Raw genomic sequence first — 14,958 nt, forward strand, 5'->3', positions numbered from 1 at the left:
AACAGTGATATGCTATACAGTGTCTATTAGCCCAAGTTCTACTCCGTAGCACGTCCCTGAACACGGAGAACCAGGGAAGAGCCTGGCTCTTGGCTTCCATTAGCACTGAACGCTAAACTCTTGTGAGCTGAACCCCCGAAGCCATAAATCATCTCGGTGCCGAGTGTTAATTAATGAGTCAGGAGAAGCGCAGCGACCACACAGCAGCTATTCGTGAAGACTCGCAAGATTCACAGAGTTTAAAATAAATTGGGGTTGTAGAGGCTTAGCTTCTAGATCCGTGGCTCTGGTTCATAAATTTGCAAGTCGGAATTGGCGTGCTGATAATCAGCCATCTGATCGCATCGACTCCATCATAACAAAAAACGACAGCTCATGAAAGCCTGTGACGGAGCAGCAACCAACTTCGATCGGGACCAAACTTGGCAATCCGCTATTGTAGCAGGACCAAATCGTATGCTAAACTAGCCGCACTTTGAAGGAGCTGACTCCCTGTTTGCATACACCATGATGACCAGATACCGATGTCGATCGGCTCTATGTATGCTGATCAGTTTATATCTACATATGGATGTGTTTCCCGCCAAAGAATGGACATTTTCTGCAACACGACTCAAAACATGTTGGTTGAGATCCTCGAACACGTGCTTATCGGTTCAAACGGGGCCTCACGAGGTGATGCCTTGTAAGTCTATGCAGGTCAGCATTTCGAAACGCATGAGGCGGTTCCTAGAGCGCTCTTCGGCACCAGAACGGCAGGACCTATTTCTGCCCTTTGTGAACCAAACACCAATGCCAGTTCGGCGTTCTAAGGCAGATCCAAAGACATGGTCCTGGAGCCCTACTGTATCGTCGACCGACACACTCACAATAAGCCTCATCTCCGGACCACGGTGTTGGTAATGCTACCGATATAGACAAACCCGACCCAAAGCGTCGGATTGTGGTGTGCCAATGATTCGAGAGCTTCTGTCTAGTAATAATCAAGAGCATAGATGACATTTAGAATGAGCCCCGCAAGGGGTTAGGCTATTCTCTCGCCCTTAATTCTCTGAACGGGTTGTAGGTCTGGGCTTCTCGCCCAACTTAAGGGACTGTAAGTGAGCGGCCGCTGTCGCAATCAATGTTCCTGATTTGACGTACTGACTCCACGTGCTGCTGTCACTGCTACTGGTATACGGTTTTTTGTGTTGCTCGGACCCAAAAAGACTAACTTCTCATACGGTCACAATCCAACATGATCTGCCGGTAATAAGAGATAATAGACAATTCATCTGGAAAAGGAAATCAGTTCGCTTCGGCTATTAACCAACGGACTAAGATGCCCGATTCTCACCCAGGATTGATTTTTCGGGCTTCTGAAGACCAGAGGCGTTCGTCTGACAGGGGTGGGAGGATGCGCAAGACGAAAGCAAGGGGGGGAAACAAAGCTTAAGACTCAGATTGGTGGCAGGCAGCTGGATTTTAGTGGAGGCCAGTCCTACGTTTTCTGTCCTCTAGAGGGTAAGTAAGATCATGGGTACTGGGAAGTAAAGTTATCAACCACTTGAGCTAATCTGGAAGAAACTCATCTACGATCTGCTATCCACTTTAGCCCGCTGATCTCTCTCGGGAAGTTCTAGGCCACCTACGCTTATTAGCATGAATCTCGACGCTAGGCTTTTCTGCGGAGAGCAGTCGAGTAGCTGAGTAGGTATAACGATGCAACGCATGGGAAAGACCTGGCTGGAGTACAGCGGGCGCAAATACCATGCAAATGTTTGACCTGGAGACTTAGCAGGAATTTTTTGTTTGATGAGAGTTGGTATCTGTGAAAAGCGCCATTCGTCTATTATCTAGCGGGTAGTGATGAGCCTTTTGGAATTGGCATCTCGATCGTGCTATGATGGCTATAAAAATGGTGCTTCTCGGCTTAGGAAGGCAAGCCAATTTGTTGAATTTAGTGCGGGCCAAACTATCAACGGTTTTTTTATACGGTTCTTATTAATCATGCCAGGACCTCAGCTTAACAGGGCAACTATTCACGCCTCTGGGCTCAGATGCACAAACTGGGTAGCTCACATTGCTGAAAGAGCCTTACCAGCTATCCTTATGACATATCATATTGGGTGTCTTGTTTGGGAAGATTCATCGCTGGCTTGATGGAGATATTTCGGAGCTTTCGTTCCACATTGGCGATGAAATTCCTGTGACGTTTTGATGACTTAAAAGATGCATATTTTATTCTTCGGCGAAGTGTGAGATGGGCTCTCTGTCCAAAGACGCTATTGTTGGACCCTGGAGATGACATGCTAAACCTCTAGGCGAGAACACTGCTGATCTTTCGACGTCACGGGAAAGCATGCCTGCCTCTCGCCTCGACGGAGATTACATGGCTTTTGCGCTATGATGTTGATCACTTGTGGATGTCCCTGCATGAGGCTGAAAGCCGTTCATTCGACAGGTTGTAATACGATCTGATAATCGGTACACTGGTGTTCATTCTCTAGTTCACGCTTTTTCCAGTGGTCCTCACACCCAAACTTTGGTAAGCGTTATCATCAACAGTAACCGCAGCTTAACATCCACAGCGCCAGAGAGGTGGTTCGGCGAACTTGAACGTCTAGGCTGCTGTTGAAACACCACCAGCCATAAATACCATGCACAAGTGGCGTCTGGCCTTCGGTTATCAGACCTGTCAGTTAGGGACGAAGTCTCTCCGACATGCATCGGTTCCAACAGTGCTTTCAGTAGTCAAACTTTAAAACACATCTACGACGCCTTGGTTCTCGTTCGGGTATCTCGTAAGTTTACCTGCGGCCGTATTGGCCCAGTCTCGCCTTGCTATGTCGAAGCCAACGGCGACGAGGTTGAGCGGCGTAAGGAATCAACGGTGGTGTTGGTTTGTTTGACGCAAGGGCCATGTTGTTCAAACGTCTGGAGAATCCTTGCTGCACTCTAGGACTAGGGAAATACATAGGTCCATTTGGATCGTCCCAGGCTGTTGTGGCAACCAAAAAGGCCCATGGTGCTTCTTCAACTACCGCAGAAGAACATGTCCTGCAGGGCAAAGCGGAACGGAACGGAGCGTCCATCCAAGTTGTAGGAATCACTGCATTGTGGCGCCTGGAGTGCCATCATGGGAACCCACGGAGGTGGTTCGGCCATAGTAGAAGGGCAGAAGGACAAAGAGCCATCTTCACAAGGCAGCCTGTTATAGGTCAGCCAAAAGCTAACTGTTCACGAGAAGCACAAGACGAATTCCATATTAGATACGGATGCCACTACCGGGTCGTGGTATTCCCGGGCCATGGAGCCATATCAACGTCACAAGCATGCAACAGCTCAGTGTCATTGGGTGAGTCAACTTCCAGTGTGTTCCACCATGTCGATCTTAAATCATGCCTCCAGCAATCCACGATACTCTGTCAGATCTGGTAGGGCCGGTCAATATCCTGACCATCAACTTTTAGGTTCAAGTTGATTTCATCAGTTCGCACCCTTAACACGATCGCTTACCAAGCTGAAGCGCCCTCATAAGTGGCTTGTTGTGCCGCATGCCTAAACTTGTGGAGCTTCGCGGCTGATATCTCGCTCTTTTGGAGATAGCATTCTCCGAATTAGATCCTTTGCAGACTGCCTCTCGGGCCCTAAGAACGAGATGAACTATTCATCATGTATAGACGGCTGGCTACGCATGTTACTACGTAGATGAACTGTGGCTCTGAGCCATACAAGTTTGCATGGGCGTGAACAGCGGGGTTGACCCCTGGGAATACTTGTTATTATACTTTACGATGCATAAGAGCTGAAACCGCCATATCCTTGGCAATGGGAATAAACACATACCCAGAAACTACCAAGAAATGGCCAGGTCGATGGAATGAGGGCACCATGGGTAACGAGCCTTGGCATATTGTAAACAAATGGAACTCGGGGTGAGATGTTCACGGTCGGTATGCAAAGAGACTTGATGCCTCTGATTAGGATACCAAAAACAAACAGTTAGAGTGTATTAGGACTTGCTCATCTAAAGCTGGTCCGGGATTTCCATCATCTAAAACTGAGGTCTCAGGTCCTCTTGTCCCCCCCCCCCCCAAAAAAAAAAAAAAAAAAAACGTATCTAATTACATCACGTGTAAAACGTCACTACCGGTACACGCCAGGAACAGGAGATTCATCATGGTTTACCACGTGACGAGATGGAATAATGGCGAATCTGTAAGTCTGAGGTTAGGTTCTTTTCCATGGATTCAATGGGTTCACAGCACTTGACCCAGAGCTTCCGAATGGAGGAGAAAGTCGCGGGCTAATTTTCTCTTAAACCAATAGGCTCATGGAGATGCGAGCTAAGCGCTGATGATGTGCCCCGCGTAGGCGCTTACGGTCAAACTGGCCACAGAGCTCATTGAGCCAGGGGCCGATGACTTGATTGGGCATGATCTTGAATGAAACAGCCTGCATTCTGCAGCCTATGTCGCATCTGTTGTATGAATAGCAGGAACTTGGTCTTTTGGGACGCGGCCGTTTCGTTTCGATGGTGAGACAGGCAAATGCCGAAACAATATTGAAAGGCATATGGCAAGAAATATGTAGATGATAAGACTTTCTCTAAAGTTCTGTAGCTTTTTCCGTCCGGGTATCTCCAACATCAAACCCCAAGACTCAAGTATCGTGGTAGATGGAACCCGATATCAATGCGGGGCTAGCCTAGCTTGGCACATGTTACGGGCGGCTAAAGGAAGCAGAGTCGAGCTGTCCTAAGAGGGCTCTCTCAGGGTCCGAACATTTTTCTCCTTTCTTCATTTTATCCTCCAGTTCAGAAGCTCTTGTATTCTTTAACGTATTGTAGTATTGTTCCTATAAGTTATGGCGAGCCAGCAGCATTACCACCCTCGTAGGTCCACATCGAGTTTTATATCATGACAACGAAACTGATCATGACACCTCAATAGCTCCGCCCGGCGCGACACAGAGCTCACCAGGTTCGCAAAGCTCTCTACAAAGACCATTTGGCAAAGCTGACCATACAATCTCTGGATAGCTCCTCAGCCGCAGCAACAGCAACATCAATATGCGCTGCCACCCACCTCTCCTCCGGCTAATCGCACACAATTCTATCCTCCTCCACCTCAGCCTCAACCTCAGCCTGGACAGGCTGTGAACTACCCTCCTCCTCCTCAACATACACCATCTCCCCAAGTTCCCCACCAGCCGACGCCGATTCACTATCCGGCTCCTCCCCAGGCTCAGCAGCAGACTCCCTCTCCACAAGCCAAGCATCACTCTCATAGTTCCTCTCAGGGCTACTATCCTCCTCCTCCAACTTCGGCACCAGCGTATCAACAGCACTTTCAGCACAACCTGCCTCAGACAACACCTCCACCCCCGCAGAATCAGTATCATGCGCCGGGCCAACAGAGCAATTTGGCCATGAGGCCTGGGCCAACTCCTCCAGTAGCGACTCCTCCAGCAGCGACTCCCCAGTCTACTCAGCAGAACTTTGAACCGCCCCCGCCAGTATCCTCTTTGGATGAGAACCAATATCCCATTGAGAAGCCCAAGCAGGAGCCGGAACAGCAGCCTGGAACAGCAGTTGCAATGACTGTGTCTGGGGCGCCTGAGGCAGGTCAATTCGTTGGGGCAGTGGCCACATCTGATGACGTTGGAACATTCAATGGTGGCAGCTACCGTATTAGTCACCGCGATACCAACACAATTCTCACTATCCAGCTCGCAATGGGCTGCCCCATGACTGGCAAGCCAGGTGCAATGATCGCCATGTCTCCCTCAGTTACTCTGAAAGGCCAAATCAAGTTCAGCATGAAGAAGATGATCACCGGAGGTGACATGTCAAGTTCGACATATATTGGTCCAGGAGAGATTCTTCTTGCGCCCCACAGCCTTGGTGATATCACTACCCTTCGCCTCACTGGCAAGGAAGCCTGGTCCGTAGGCCACGATGCATTTTTAGCTTGTACCCAGGGTGTTATAAAAGACTTCAAGAGACAGGGACTGGGCAAGGCTATGTTCAGTGGCGAGGGTCTCTGGGTTTATAAGATCAGTGGTGTAGGGTTGTTGTGGGTTTCGAGTTTCGGTGCCATCATTCATAAAACAGTAGGTTTCTTGAATACGTTTCTCTTATCAGGTGCTAACGTATGAACTAGCTTGTCGAGGGGGAGAAGTACATCGTGGATAATGGACATCTGATAGCCTGGAACTGCAAGTACGTAATGGAGCGTGTTGCCTCTGGAGGTATCATCTCAGGCATTGCTTCCGCAGAGGGTTTGGTTTGTAAATTCACTGGTCCTGGAACGGTCTACATGCAAACCCGGAACTCGGTGAGTGATTTGTCTGTCTGTGGTCCTTTCTGTCACTAACAATATTACAGAGGGCGTTTGCTGCTTTCATGGGTGGGCAGCAGTATCAGGGATAATTGTTTCGTGAAATCATGAAGAGCATGTTAAAGCGAGTGCTTACCTATTATTTGTGTAGTGTTTATTCTTCTTGGGCTATTCTGGGTTTTCATTTCACTGGGTTGCTGGCCATCTCTGGATACCTCTAATTACCTAGGTGCCTATCTAAGCACTTTGCCTGGTTCCGCTCACAAGCATGTGTCTAAGGTATCAGAGTTTCCCATACGTTGCGATTTCTACTTTGGTACAAAGCCTTTGTACCTTTCTGCCCGTGCCGGTGCTCGATGCTCCCTCCTTCTTGAATCAGTTCTGTCACCCAGTTGAATTTTAAGTCTGAGGGAAAGAGTCCTTCTGGGGTAGCAAGAACAGACAAATGCATTGCACTTAAGTTCTTTCTCCACTATGTATGATTACTCTAATCGCACCTTCCACATTCTCAGCATTGCTACCAAAGTAGTCATTTCACGACCCCCCTCACGTATTTGCTGTTTTCCTTCTTCACCACCATAGGTAGCTTGGCCTTCATTTGCAAGACAGCCAAACGCCCCTTTTTGGACAATCTATCCCGCTATACGCAGCATTAAGACAACTTGTCTATGGCAAAGACGCCTGAGCAAAAGCGAATTCACTTGTCAGCGATCGTCCCCGAAGCTTATCAAGTTCCCCTTTTTGGCACCCCGTCTCTGAGGCAAGCTTAGCACCTTTGCCGCGAAGCGCCTGGCCACGCAGTTTCGCTTTTACGAGTTTCGATTGCATTGCTCGTATCTTCTTATCAGTATGTTGCCCTGAAAGTTACCGACCGGTTCACTCTTATGACTTGGGATCTTGGTTGTCTGATACAAGAATCGAGACTGACACCCAATGTAGGCACCACTCACAGTTTCCTCTGCCGAGGCTACAACTTTGGGTTGAGACTCCCCTTGGTTTTCTGGTGAACTGAAAGAAATGCCTTACGACAAATAGAATCGACAGGCTAAAAACTTTAAATTCGAGACGCATGCACTGCTGACTATCAAGAAGACGCGCAGAGGACTCACTAGTATACTACTAAGCACTTGTTCTGTGTTTATATAGAAGCATACGGCATTTCTAACACTGGAAACCATTGGCAGACTATCTGCTCATGATCCAAGTTGATTAAGATTCGTGGTGCATCTGACAATCCCCGGTCAACACATTGAGGCGCTCAAGATTCAAATTTCGGCATGTCCTTCGAAAAGAGGATTCGAAGCCGAATGGCTCAATCCGTCATCTCAACTGACACAACCGCTGACGATTCTTTTGAGGAATGGTATTCAGCACCATCTCTTTCGCGGAGGGAATACTCGGAAGAGAACTTCGCAAGTTCAAAGTTTGCTGAAGCAATGAACAACCCAGACTGGCGTCGTCGACGCGATGGATTCAGTGTTTCTGACGTTACTGACACAACCAACAGCACAAATCAAGCCAGCCCACATAGTCGCGAGGTTCCCAACAACAGTACAGAAGGAGCGTATATCTCCCCTATGAGGAATGGAAACATATCTCCATGGACTTTCATTGGCAATTCCAATCAATTCCAACCTTGTCTTTGCGGTCCTGAGACTGATATCAAGGACTCAAACGTGTCTTCTACCAACCAAGAACATGGAGGTCTAGACCATGATAATGTGCAGCCAGTTGATACCATGAGTGGACTTTGTACTATCCGGCTTAACGTCGACCTAGCCGGTGGCCACTACAAGGATCGCCAACTCCGCGTTCTTCAGGTCTCACCCCTTCCCTCTTATGCTGCCAGCACACAGAAGCATAGAACGGCAGTCCAGAGCATTGATCGAGAGGCTCCTATTGCCTACGTGCAACGTGTAGTAAAAAATCAGCGAAGAACTACGCAAGAAGCTGATAACCCACAAGTGGAAAGACGCCGAACTCCTCACCATATTTTCCCCACAGAGGCCGGAAATGAAAGTGAACTCGACAAAGAAAGGACCGACAGGGCCAGGCAAGCTGTGCTGAAGGACCCAGCTGTTGCCAACATCGCACATGCAAAATCCCAACCAAAGGTACTCAGTGGCCTGTCATCACCAACTGAGCAAACCAGAAAGAGCGAAGAACTCGAACGCAGAAAAGCGGCTTTCATGAAAATTCTGCAGAAGCTCCAGCAAGGGTCAAAACATGAGACTGAAAACACAAAGAGAGATACAAACAGACCTTTTATCGGCCATGGTTGTCCTTGGAGCCCAAAATCAAGCCAGCAGCCGAGCCAATCTACACAACAAAGCTCTGATTCCGGTATTGGCTCTCTTTATAGCGACCCCCCGAGAAATAAGGACTCATCTAATGACTCTGGAATCCGTATTGATTCCGATGTCCTCACACATGGGTTGAACCCTAGGGCAAGGGAATTCCTCTCATTCAAAAGAAGTTTCCCAGCAGCACCGCAAAGTCAGGGAATTATCAACTTTCCAGAAGACGAGGTTTCTAAGAGTATGGAGCTAAGTCAAAGTGAGACTCGAAACGAAGACACTGTTAGAAACACCGTCAAGACCGCACCACATAACATGAACGACATTTCTGTTCCCGTACTACAGTCAGACATTGGTGCCAACAGTACAGAGAGTACATCCGTTCCAGGGGGAACTACAGCCGATACAACCAAACAAGATCCAGGAGAGTTCAACTACTCGTCAAAGATATCGCCGCCTGCCAAGTTTGGATTCCCAGGGGGTGCTTGTGGCCCTCCAGTGCGAAATATCCTCACCCCTGGAGTGCTACCTGGTCTTGGGCTTGGAATCCTGCCGACGCCTGCCACGTTCGGCAATACGCCGAGCCTAGCAATATTTGGTCCTCTTCTACAACAGTATCCTGTTGCATCAGGTCACTTTATGGGCACTTATGCAGCGCCTCAGATTCTCTTTAACTCAACGCTGGGAAGTAGTTGTTTTCAAGCTCGCCCACACCCTGTTCCCAAACCGACAAACCCTGACCCAATTCAGCAGCAACAATATGAAGAATACATTGAATGGCGTAAAGCACATGAGCCTGGATACGCACTTGCATGCAAAGGTCGGCAACAACGCCGTGCCCAACGTGGTTCAGCAACGCAACATGTATCAATGCATCACGCTTCGTGCGAAGGTTCTCAAATGGTTCAGTGATTAGTTTGGATGATGAAATGTGGAGAGAAACGTCAAGAAGAAAAGAAAATGCTCTGTGATCTGCAACTCTATCTTTGTGCAAACCAAGCACGACCAGGCCAAAAGTCTTCCTGACTCCATCACCAAAACTCACCAGTTGAGAGGGGAACAACTCGAGAACATTGACTTCTTGCTTACAAGTTGAATATGTTTGAGTTTCAAACTTATATCTAAGTGCTCGAGTTGCCCTCCTTCAATAGCAGGGCTAGGCTTACGTTGATCAGCCGAAGATTGAAACCCCAAATGGGTGTATGCTAATACGAATAAAGAGGCTGCTGTTATTCATTATATGGCATCCATAATGATGGCTAGGGGTAAATAAGCCGGGCTGCTTTTCACCAGCCATAGATCAATGATTGATCAACATTATCAAAGTTTGAAGAAGCGGTAGTACATATCAAGAACAGGCAATTAGATACTTGCATGGTACGGTTATAGGACAGGGGAATAATGATAGAGTATTAAATAGCCAAACTCAAGAAGAATGCACTTCGAACGGGTCAGAATAGCCTCTAATTCACGTCGTACTAGAATGAACTGCATATGCTGCCATCTCTGACATACGAACTGCGATCATTAACTCTCCAACGAAGGTTGAGTATGATCTACAGGAATATTGCCTGGAATTGAAACAGGCGGTGTTGTAGAAAGACTGGTAGAAATCCAGCGTTGAGGAGAACAAAGCCGGATATTGATTCCTCTGAATGCTAAACAGGAACCCTAGTCATATTGAGCCCAAGGCGCAGTGGCAGTGACATCCCGGTCTACTGAAAGTTCAGAGCTCCGATTTTCCAAGGCACAATGGGGTATGGTGTAGCGAGTCTGCTAACAGAGAAGTGAGTACTCCCATGTTTACCAGTACAGGGGATATCCCAAAAAGCCGAGCTACGGTAAGGCCTCCGTAGCTTTGACAAAGTAGGATACTCTTTGCAGTCGGGAAATGAGCATACATATACATGCGGCGAGGCTTTGATTTCCACCTGAAGTGGTCAATGTTACGACAATGGGATCAACAAACTCCTATTAATTCTTGCATTCATTCCCTCCTCGTATCCATTGCCTGTGTAAGACAGAACATGAATCCAGTCCGATATAAAAAATCATCATAGTTCGGAACCTGTATATATACGACGGTGATATAATAATTGAAGAAACGCCAAGAGAAAACCTTGAATACCCAATACGTTGTTCGCAGCTCTTCATCATTACGACCCCAATTTGCAGATATACCAAAACGCAGTTGCGACACCAGTTCGTGAAATGCAAAACTCACAAAGATCGAGAAACAATGCAGTGATTGTATGAAGCCAATCGCATGACTTCTAGCATTCTTCACCTTCTGCATCCTCATCCAGGCCCTCGTCATGAACGCTGGTTAGCCTTGATAACTCGGTCTTAGCCGCCTTAAGCGGTTGACATGTCTCCCACCCTCCGCTAGTGGACACAATAACACGGACGTTGGGGTGAGAAGCCCATTCCGTGAGAGCCTCGTCGTTTGTACCCCCGAAAACGACATGTGGCTCCTCATTCTTGGCAGCACGCTCAAGGTGAACAGCGACATGCTCCATTCGGTCATCCCAAGTCTTATGGCCGTTATTGAAGACTTTTGTGCAGCCCTTAGCTGGGCAATGCATGTAGTCTGGCAATTTGCAACGCTGCCGGAACGCTTCCTCCTGTAACTTCTTCTCCTGGGCTAACCAGTCAGGGGGGAAGGTCTTGTTTTTCTTGTCAGCCTTGGCAACCTCTTCAGGTGCGTGCATCCGGCGTATGTGTTGTGTATAGAGGTCTTTTCTTTTAAAGACCCTGCAATGCGTAGCGGTACCCAAAACACATTTCAATGGGGTTGAAGAATATCCGCAGGCACCAGTTGTACAAAGCCAGTAGTGTAGGTTCAAATGCTGCGCCGAAACATGCCTTTTCCATTCGTTTTTGTTTGCAAAGGCGTGGTTACAGCCCGCAAAATGGAAGACGCAGATGAAAGGGCGAGTATGCATGGCATTGATATGTTTCTGTAATGATACGTCGTCGTTGAACACTTTCTGGCAGTGTAGGCACAATATGCTTTCACACGAGGAGAGTAGTTTCCGCGCTGTAGTACCGTGGGTAACAGTCCGTGATTTGGTAACCTTTCCTCTGCTAGCATTGGTAGTGGAACTTAGTCGTCTGGTGCGGCCACGTCGACTGCCACCTTTGGCATTTCGAGATGACTTGGTTCTACAGTTGGGTCTGTATTCATCGTCACCATCGTCGCCATCGATAGTCTCAGCTTCGTTTTCGAAATTTACGTCCAGATCCATGTTGTCGGGATCAGGGTAGGCCGCCTTCGTATCGGCTTGAGGATATAATTCTGAAGATGAAGGGTCGAAAGTCGATGGAGAACTCGAGCTGTCGCCTTGGTAGATGGAATTGGGAGTGGCGCCGTCAAAATCTGCATTCATGTCGAGGGTGAAAGCATTAATCTCTTGCTCCTCTTTGATTCCAGAAACGGTTTGACTAGGTTCGATGACAGCTGGGTTCACACATCCTTGTGGTACACTTGATAATCCGTAAAGGGAGACACTAGGTGATAGAGAGCCTGAACCAACAATGTTCGGGGACAAGACTGCAACATCGGACGGCGTAGAAGGGCCTAGAGTGCTGACATGTGCATCATTATCTGTCCAATTGGGACTTTGTGGTCCACTCGCAGCTGATGATGGTTGATAGGACATTGGAGAGCCCTGACGGACTTGTGAACTTTGATGAGGAGGACAACTCATATCAGGGTAAATTCCGGTACATCGAGTGCCTGGGGTATCAATGTTTGATGATGCGATGAAGTAGCTGCTCTGAGGCTCCTGCAGATACCTCTGCAGGCTGTTGGTGCCATAGTAGGTACCTTCGTGGCTGGCATAGGGTGCCGTATGTTGAAGAAGGGGATCAATTTGGCAGGCGAAGTCTTGGTGATTGATTGAGTCAGGGCTGGGATAGGAGAAATAGCGTGTGTTAGATGAACATCTAGCTCCGTTGGTCCTCTCATAGGGTGATTGGAAAGTCATGGTGTTAGCAGCTCCCCTTCTTCAGAGAGGTACTATAAGTAAGGCTCCTTGTGGCGAAAGAAAAGAAGAACAAGAGCACGGTATGTCAAAGCTTTCAGAGCGAAGAAAACCTGGAGGAGAAAGTGCCACTGAACTGTTCAAGTTCTAGCGCCGAAGTTAAGAACTATCAGCTCTGAAACGGTGAATGGGCATGTATATCATGAGTGCAAGATGTGCGAGTTGGTAACGCAAGACGTTGGACGTGTAAGTCACCTGCAGCGCAAGCTCGGGGAACCAAGGCGAGTGGGAAGCTTGGTGTGAGTAGGAATGGAAAAAGACGAAATCCACAAAGTGCCGGCCAGAAAAGGATTGCTCGGACTGTTGAGCAAAATAGAGAGGAGTCGCCATGGTGGAGGGTGAGGGTGGGCATCTTAATAGATTATAAAGGGCCCCAAGACTTGTATGGCCAGAAGGTCTCGCCAGCCTATCTGGAGCGTCCCGCCGACGCGGGCATTGGGCACTCCCTGAGTTGGTCGAGCAGAGCCGCAAGTACGTACCCCAGCCTGAAGAGGCATCGGTAGAAGTGGAGCGCTGCGCTGATCCCATCTATTACTCTTCAGGACGACCTGCAGCAGCATGGGACTCCAGGCCTGACCTTGGCGGCCTCGCCCCGTCACCCTTGGGATAAGATGGTGTGTGAGCCGGGACGGAGCCGTCAAGTTGAAGGGTACCTCAATGTAGTAACAATGCCAATTCCAATCTGGTGGCCGAGACGGAAGATGGGAGATTGATGACTTGGGGGCTGTAGCTGCTAAGTGAGGTGGAATTTATCTCATAGGCTCTGTCCCAGGTCGGTATGCACTCGAATCCGAGTAACTATCAGACATTTTCGAATTGACAACGGGCATGCATCGTTGAGAGAAGTCATATTGGCATTGTCTTCAGTCATTGGCGGCCATGTCCATGGCCGCTAATGTTAGTCCAAGGCACACCGGGTGAGTGAGCTTAACGCCACGCAACAGGACGGTAAGGCCCGTTCAGCCGCCATGTCAGTGTTGCACCAATGCGGATACGTGCCAGCGTGAGTGAGTCCGAGCATTCCTTGCAGCCGCAACGGCGATGTCGATGGCGATGGCGATGCGATGCTGGCGTTGAATGTTGATAGGCCTAGAGAGCAGGAACTGTGTCTGTGCCGGGAATGGGTAGGCCGGGGATGAGCGGAGCAAAGCAAGGCAAAGCACAATCCTCCGGCAAGCTGATGCTGATGGCTGGCCCAAGACAGTTTGATGCAAGACGTCTCTTCTTGGTGACGGTTACCTCGAGTTGGGGCCATCATTGCGCGAGCGTGGATAGCCGCCCAAGTCAGAGAGAGCTTGTAGTATGTTAAACCCAGTAAAATCCGCGTTAGCGGGTTAGGATCGCAATTAGTGGCGGCTAATATTTTCCAAGAATGGCCCTTGAAACGTTTCATGACGAGTACGTGCTGTGTGTCTAGTCAGGGCTGAAGATGCTGACGATTTGGAGAACTCGATAAGAAAGTGAAACATCCCTTCCAATGATAGTTTTGACGAACCCCTCCTTATTCCCAAGAAGCGAGATCACTCACGGTTCAGGCAGATAACATAGTTGTGATGGGCGGACCAGCGACTTGTCCTTCCACCAGCTCCAGCTCCAGCTCGCGCTGGAGTTGGAGGATCGACGACAGGCGTTAACGTTCGTTAATTTAAGACAAGGATATGTCTTTCCAGCACTTAACTTCTGTGGGCTAAGTCTACCCAGATGAGCACCTTAAAAAAGAAGGCAGCCATCGCCTACATCTTGACCAATAACAAGTGCTAGAAGGGGAGACTAGTGGATTGCTAGAGCCAACAGACTTACAAGCATTACCTCGCCCGACCTGGGTCTTCGCTGTCACTGTTTGTGAGATCCCGCCCCATGCCATCCCGTACGGTGCAATTGACGAGGACAGAGGTAGGTGAATCTGATTTACCGCACGGGTTTGGCTTTCAGCTCTCAATCCTATTGGCACAAAGACCCTTGTCAATATCGATCCTCAATGACACCCAGTTCCCAGTCTGATAGCCAAGAGTCCACCAACAGAGTCTTGAGAATGCCTGTCCATGTACTAAATTCTTCAGCGCCTACTCGGTACTAGCCTGTGTCATGTCATGAGAGAATAAGGGAGCACGTTCGTGCCACAATCGAGAGCAGGTTCTCTGCGGTTGGTGTATCACCGAAAATTGAAAGAATAGAGCAATTTGAACAAACAATTGGGTCATCTCCTGTTCTGGACTTGGAAGACGGCACCGGTGTAAGTCACTATTGGCTCGGGGAGCAGGTCCAAGGTACGGGCCTTGTTCTTCATGACAG

The 14,958-nt window shown here is 48.6% G+C and overlaps 5 protein-coding genes across 5 annotated transcripts; 4 read left to right on the forward strand and 1 right to left on the reverse strand.

The window, feature by feature from the left end:
* The first annotated feature begins 314 nt into the window (after positions 1-314).
* On the forward strand, positions 315-1,042 carry FOXG_19015 (uncharacterized protein). Its single transcript, XM_018399180.1, has one exon. It carries the CDS (start codon positions 508-510, stop codon positions 901-903), a length of 396 nt encoding a protein of 131 aa, XP_018240350.1. The 5' UTR covers positions 315-507; the 3' UTR covers positions 904-1,042.
* Positions 1,043-2,901: 1,859 nt separating this feature from the next.
* On the forward strand, positions 2,902-3,452 carry FOXG_05242 (uncharacterized protein; the record flags this gene model as incomplete). Its single annotated transcript, XM_018383421.1, has 2 exons — positions 2,902-3,337; positions 3,391-3,452. 2 exons carry the CDS (start codon positions 2,902-2,904, stop codon positions 3,450-3,452), a joined length of 498 nt encoding a protein of 165 aa, XP_018240351.1.
* A 1,311-nt stretch (positions 3,453-4,763) lies between these two features.
* FOXG_05243 (uncharacterized protein) lies at positions 4,764-6,790 on the forward strand. The gene is made up of 5 exons (XM_018383422.1): positions 4,764-4,876; positions 4,935-4,964; positions 5,024-6,096; positions 6,147-6,320; positions 6,371-6,790. The coding sequence occupies exons 1-5, from the start codon at positions 4,849-4,851 to the stop codon at positions 6,413-6,415; spliced, it is 1,350 nt and encodes a 449-aa protein (XP_018240352.1). The 5' UTR covers positions 4,764-4,848; the 3' UTR covers positions 6,416-6,790.
* Positions 6,791-7,600: 810 nt separating this feature from the next.
* Positions 7,601-9,532, forward strand: FOXG_05244 (uncharacterized protein; the record flags this gene model as incomplete). The annotated part of the gene is made up of 1 exon (XM_018383423.1): positions 7,601-9,532. One exon carries the CDS (start codon positions 7,601-7,603, stop codon positions 9,530-9,532), a length of 1,932 nt encoding a protein of 643 aa, XP_018240353.1.
* Positions 9,533-10,423: 891 nt separating this feature from the next.
* On the reverse strand, positions 10,424-14,296 carry FOXG_05245 (uncharacterized protein). The gene is made up of 2 exons (XM_018383424.1): positions 14,195-14,296; positions 10,424-14,071 (listed from the first exon to the last, which is right to left on the reverse strand). The coding sequence occupies exon 2, from the start codon at positions 12,607-12,609 to the stop codon at positions 10,894-10,896; it is 1,716 nt and encodes a 571-aa protein (XP_018240354.1). The 5' UTR covers positions 12,610-14,071; positions 14,195-14,296; the 3' UTR covers positions 10,424-10,893.
* Between the last annotated feature and the right edge of the window lie 662 nt (positions 14,297-14,958).

Source organism: Fusarium oxysporum, chromosome 7 (assembly GCF_000149955.1).
Source record: "Fusarium oxysporum f. sp. lycopersici 4287 chromosome 7, whole genome shotgun sequence".
NCBI classification, from domain to species: Eukaryota; Fungi; Ascomycota; class Sordariomycetes; order Hypocreales; family Nectriaceae; genus Fusarium; species Fusarium oxysporum.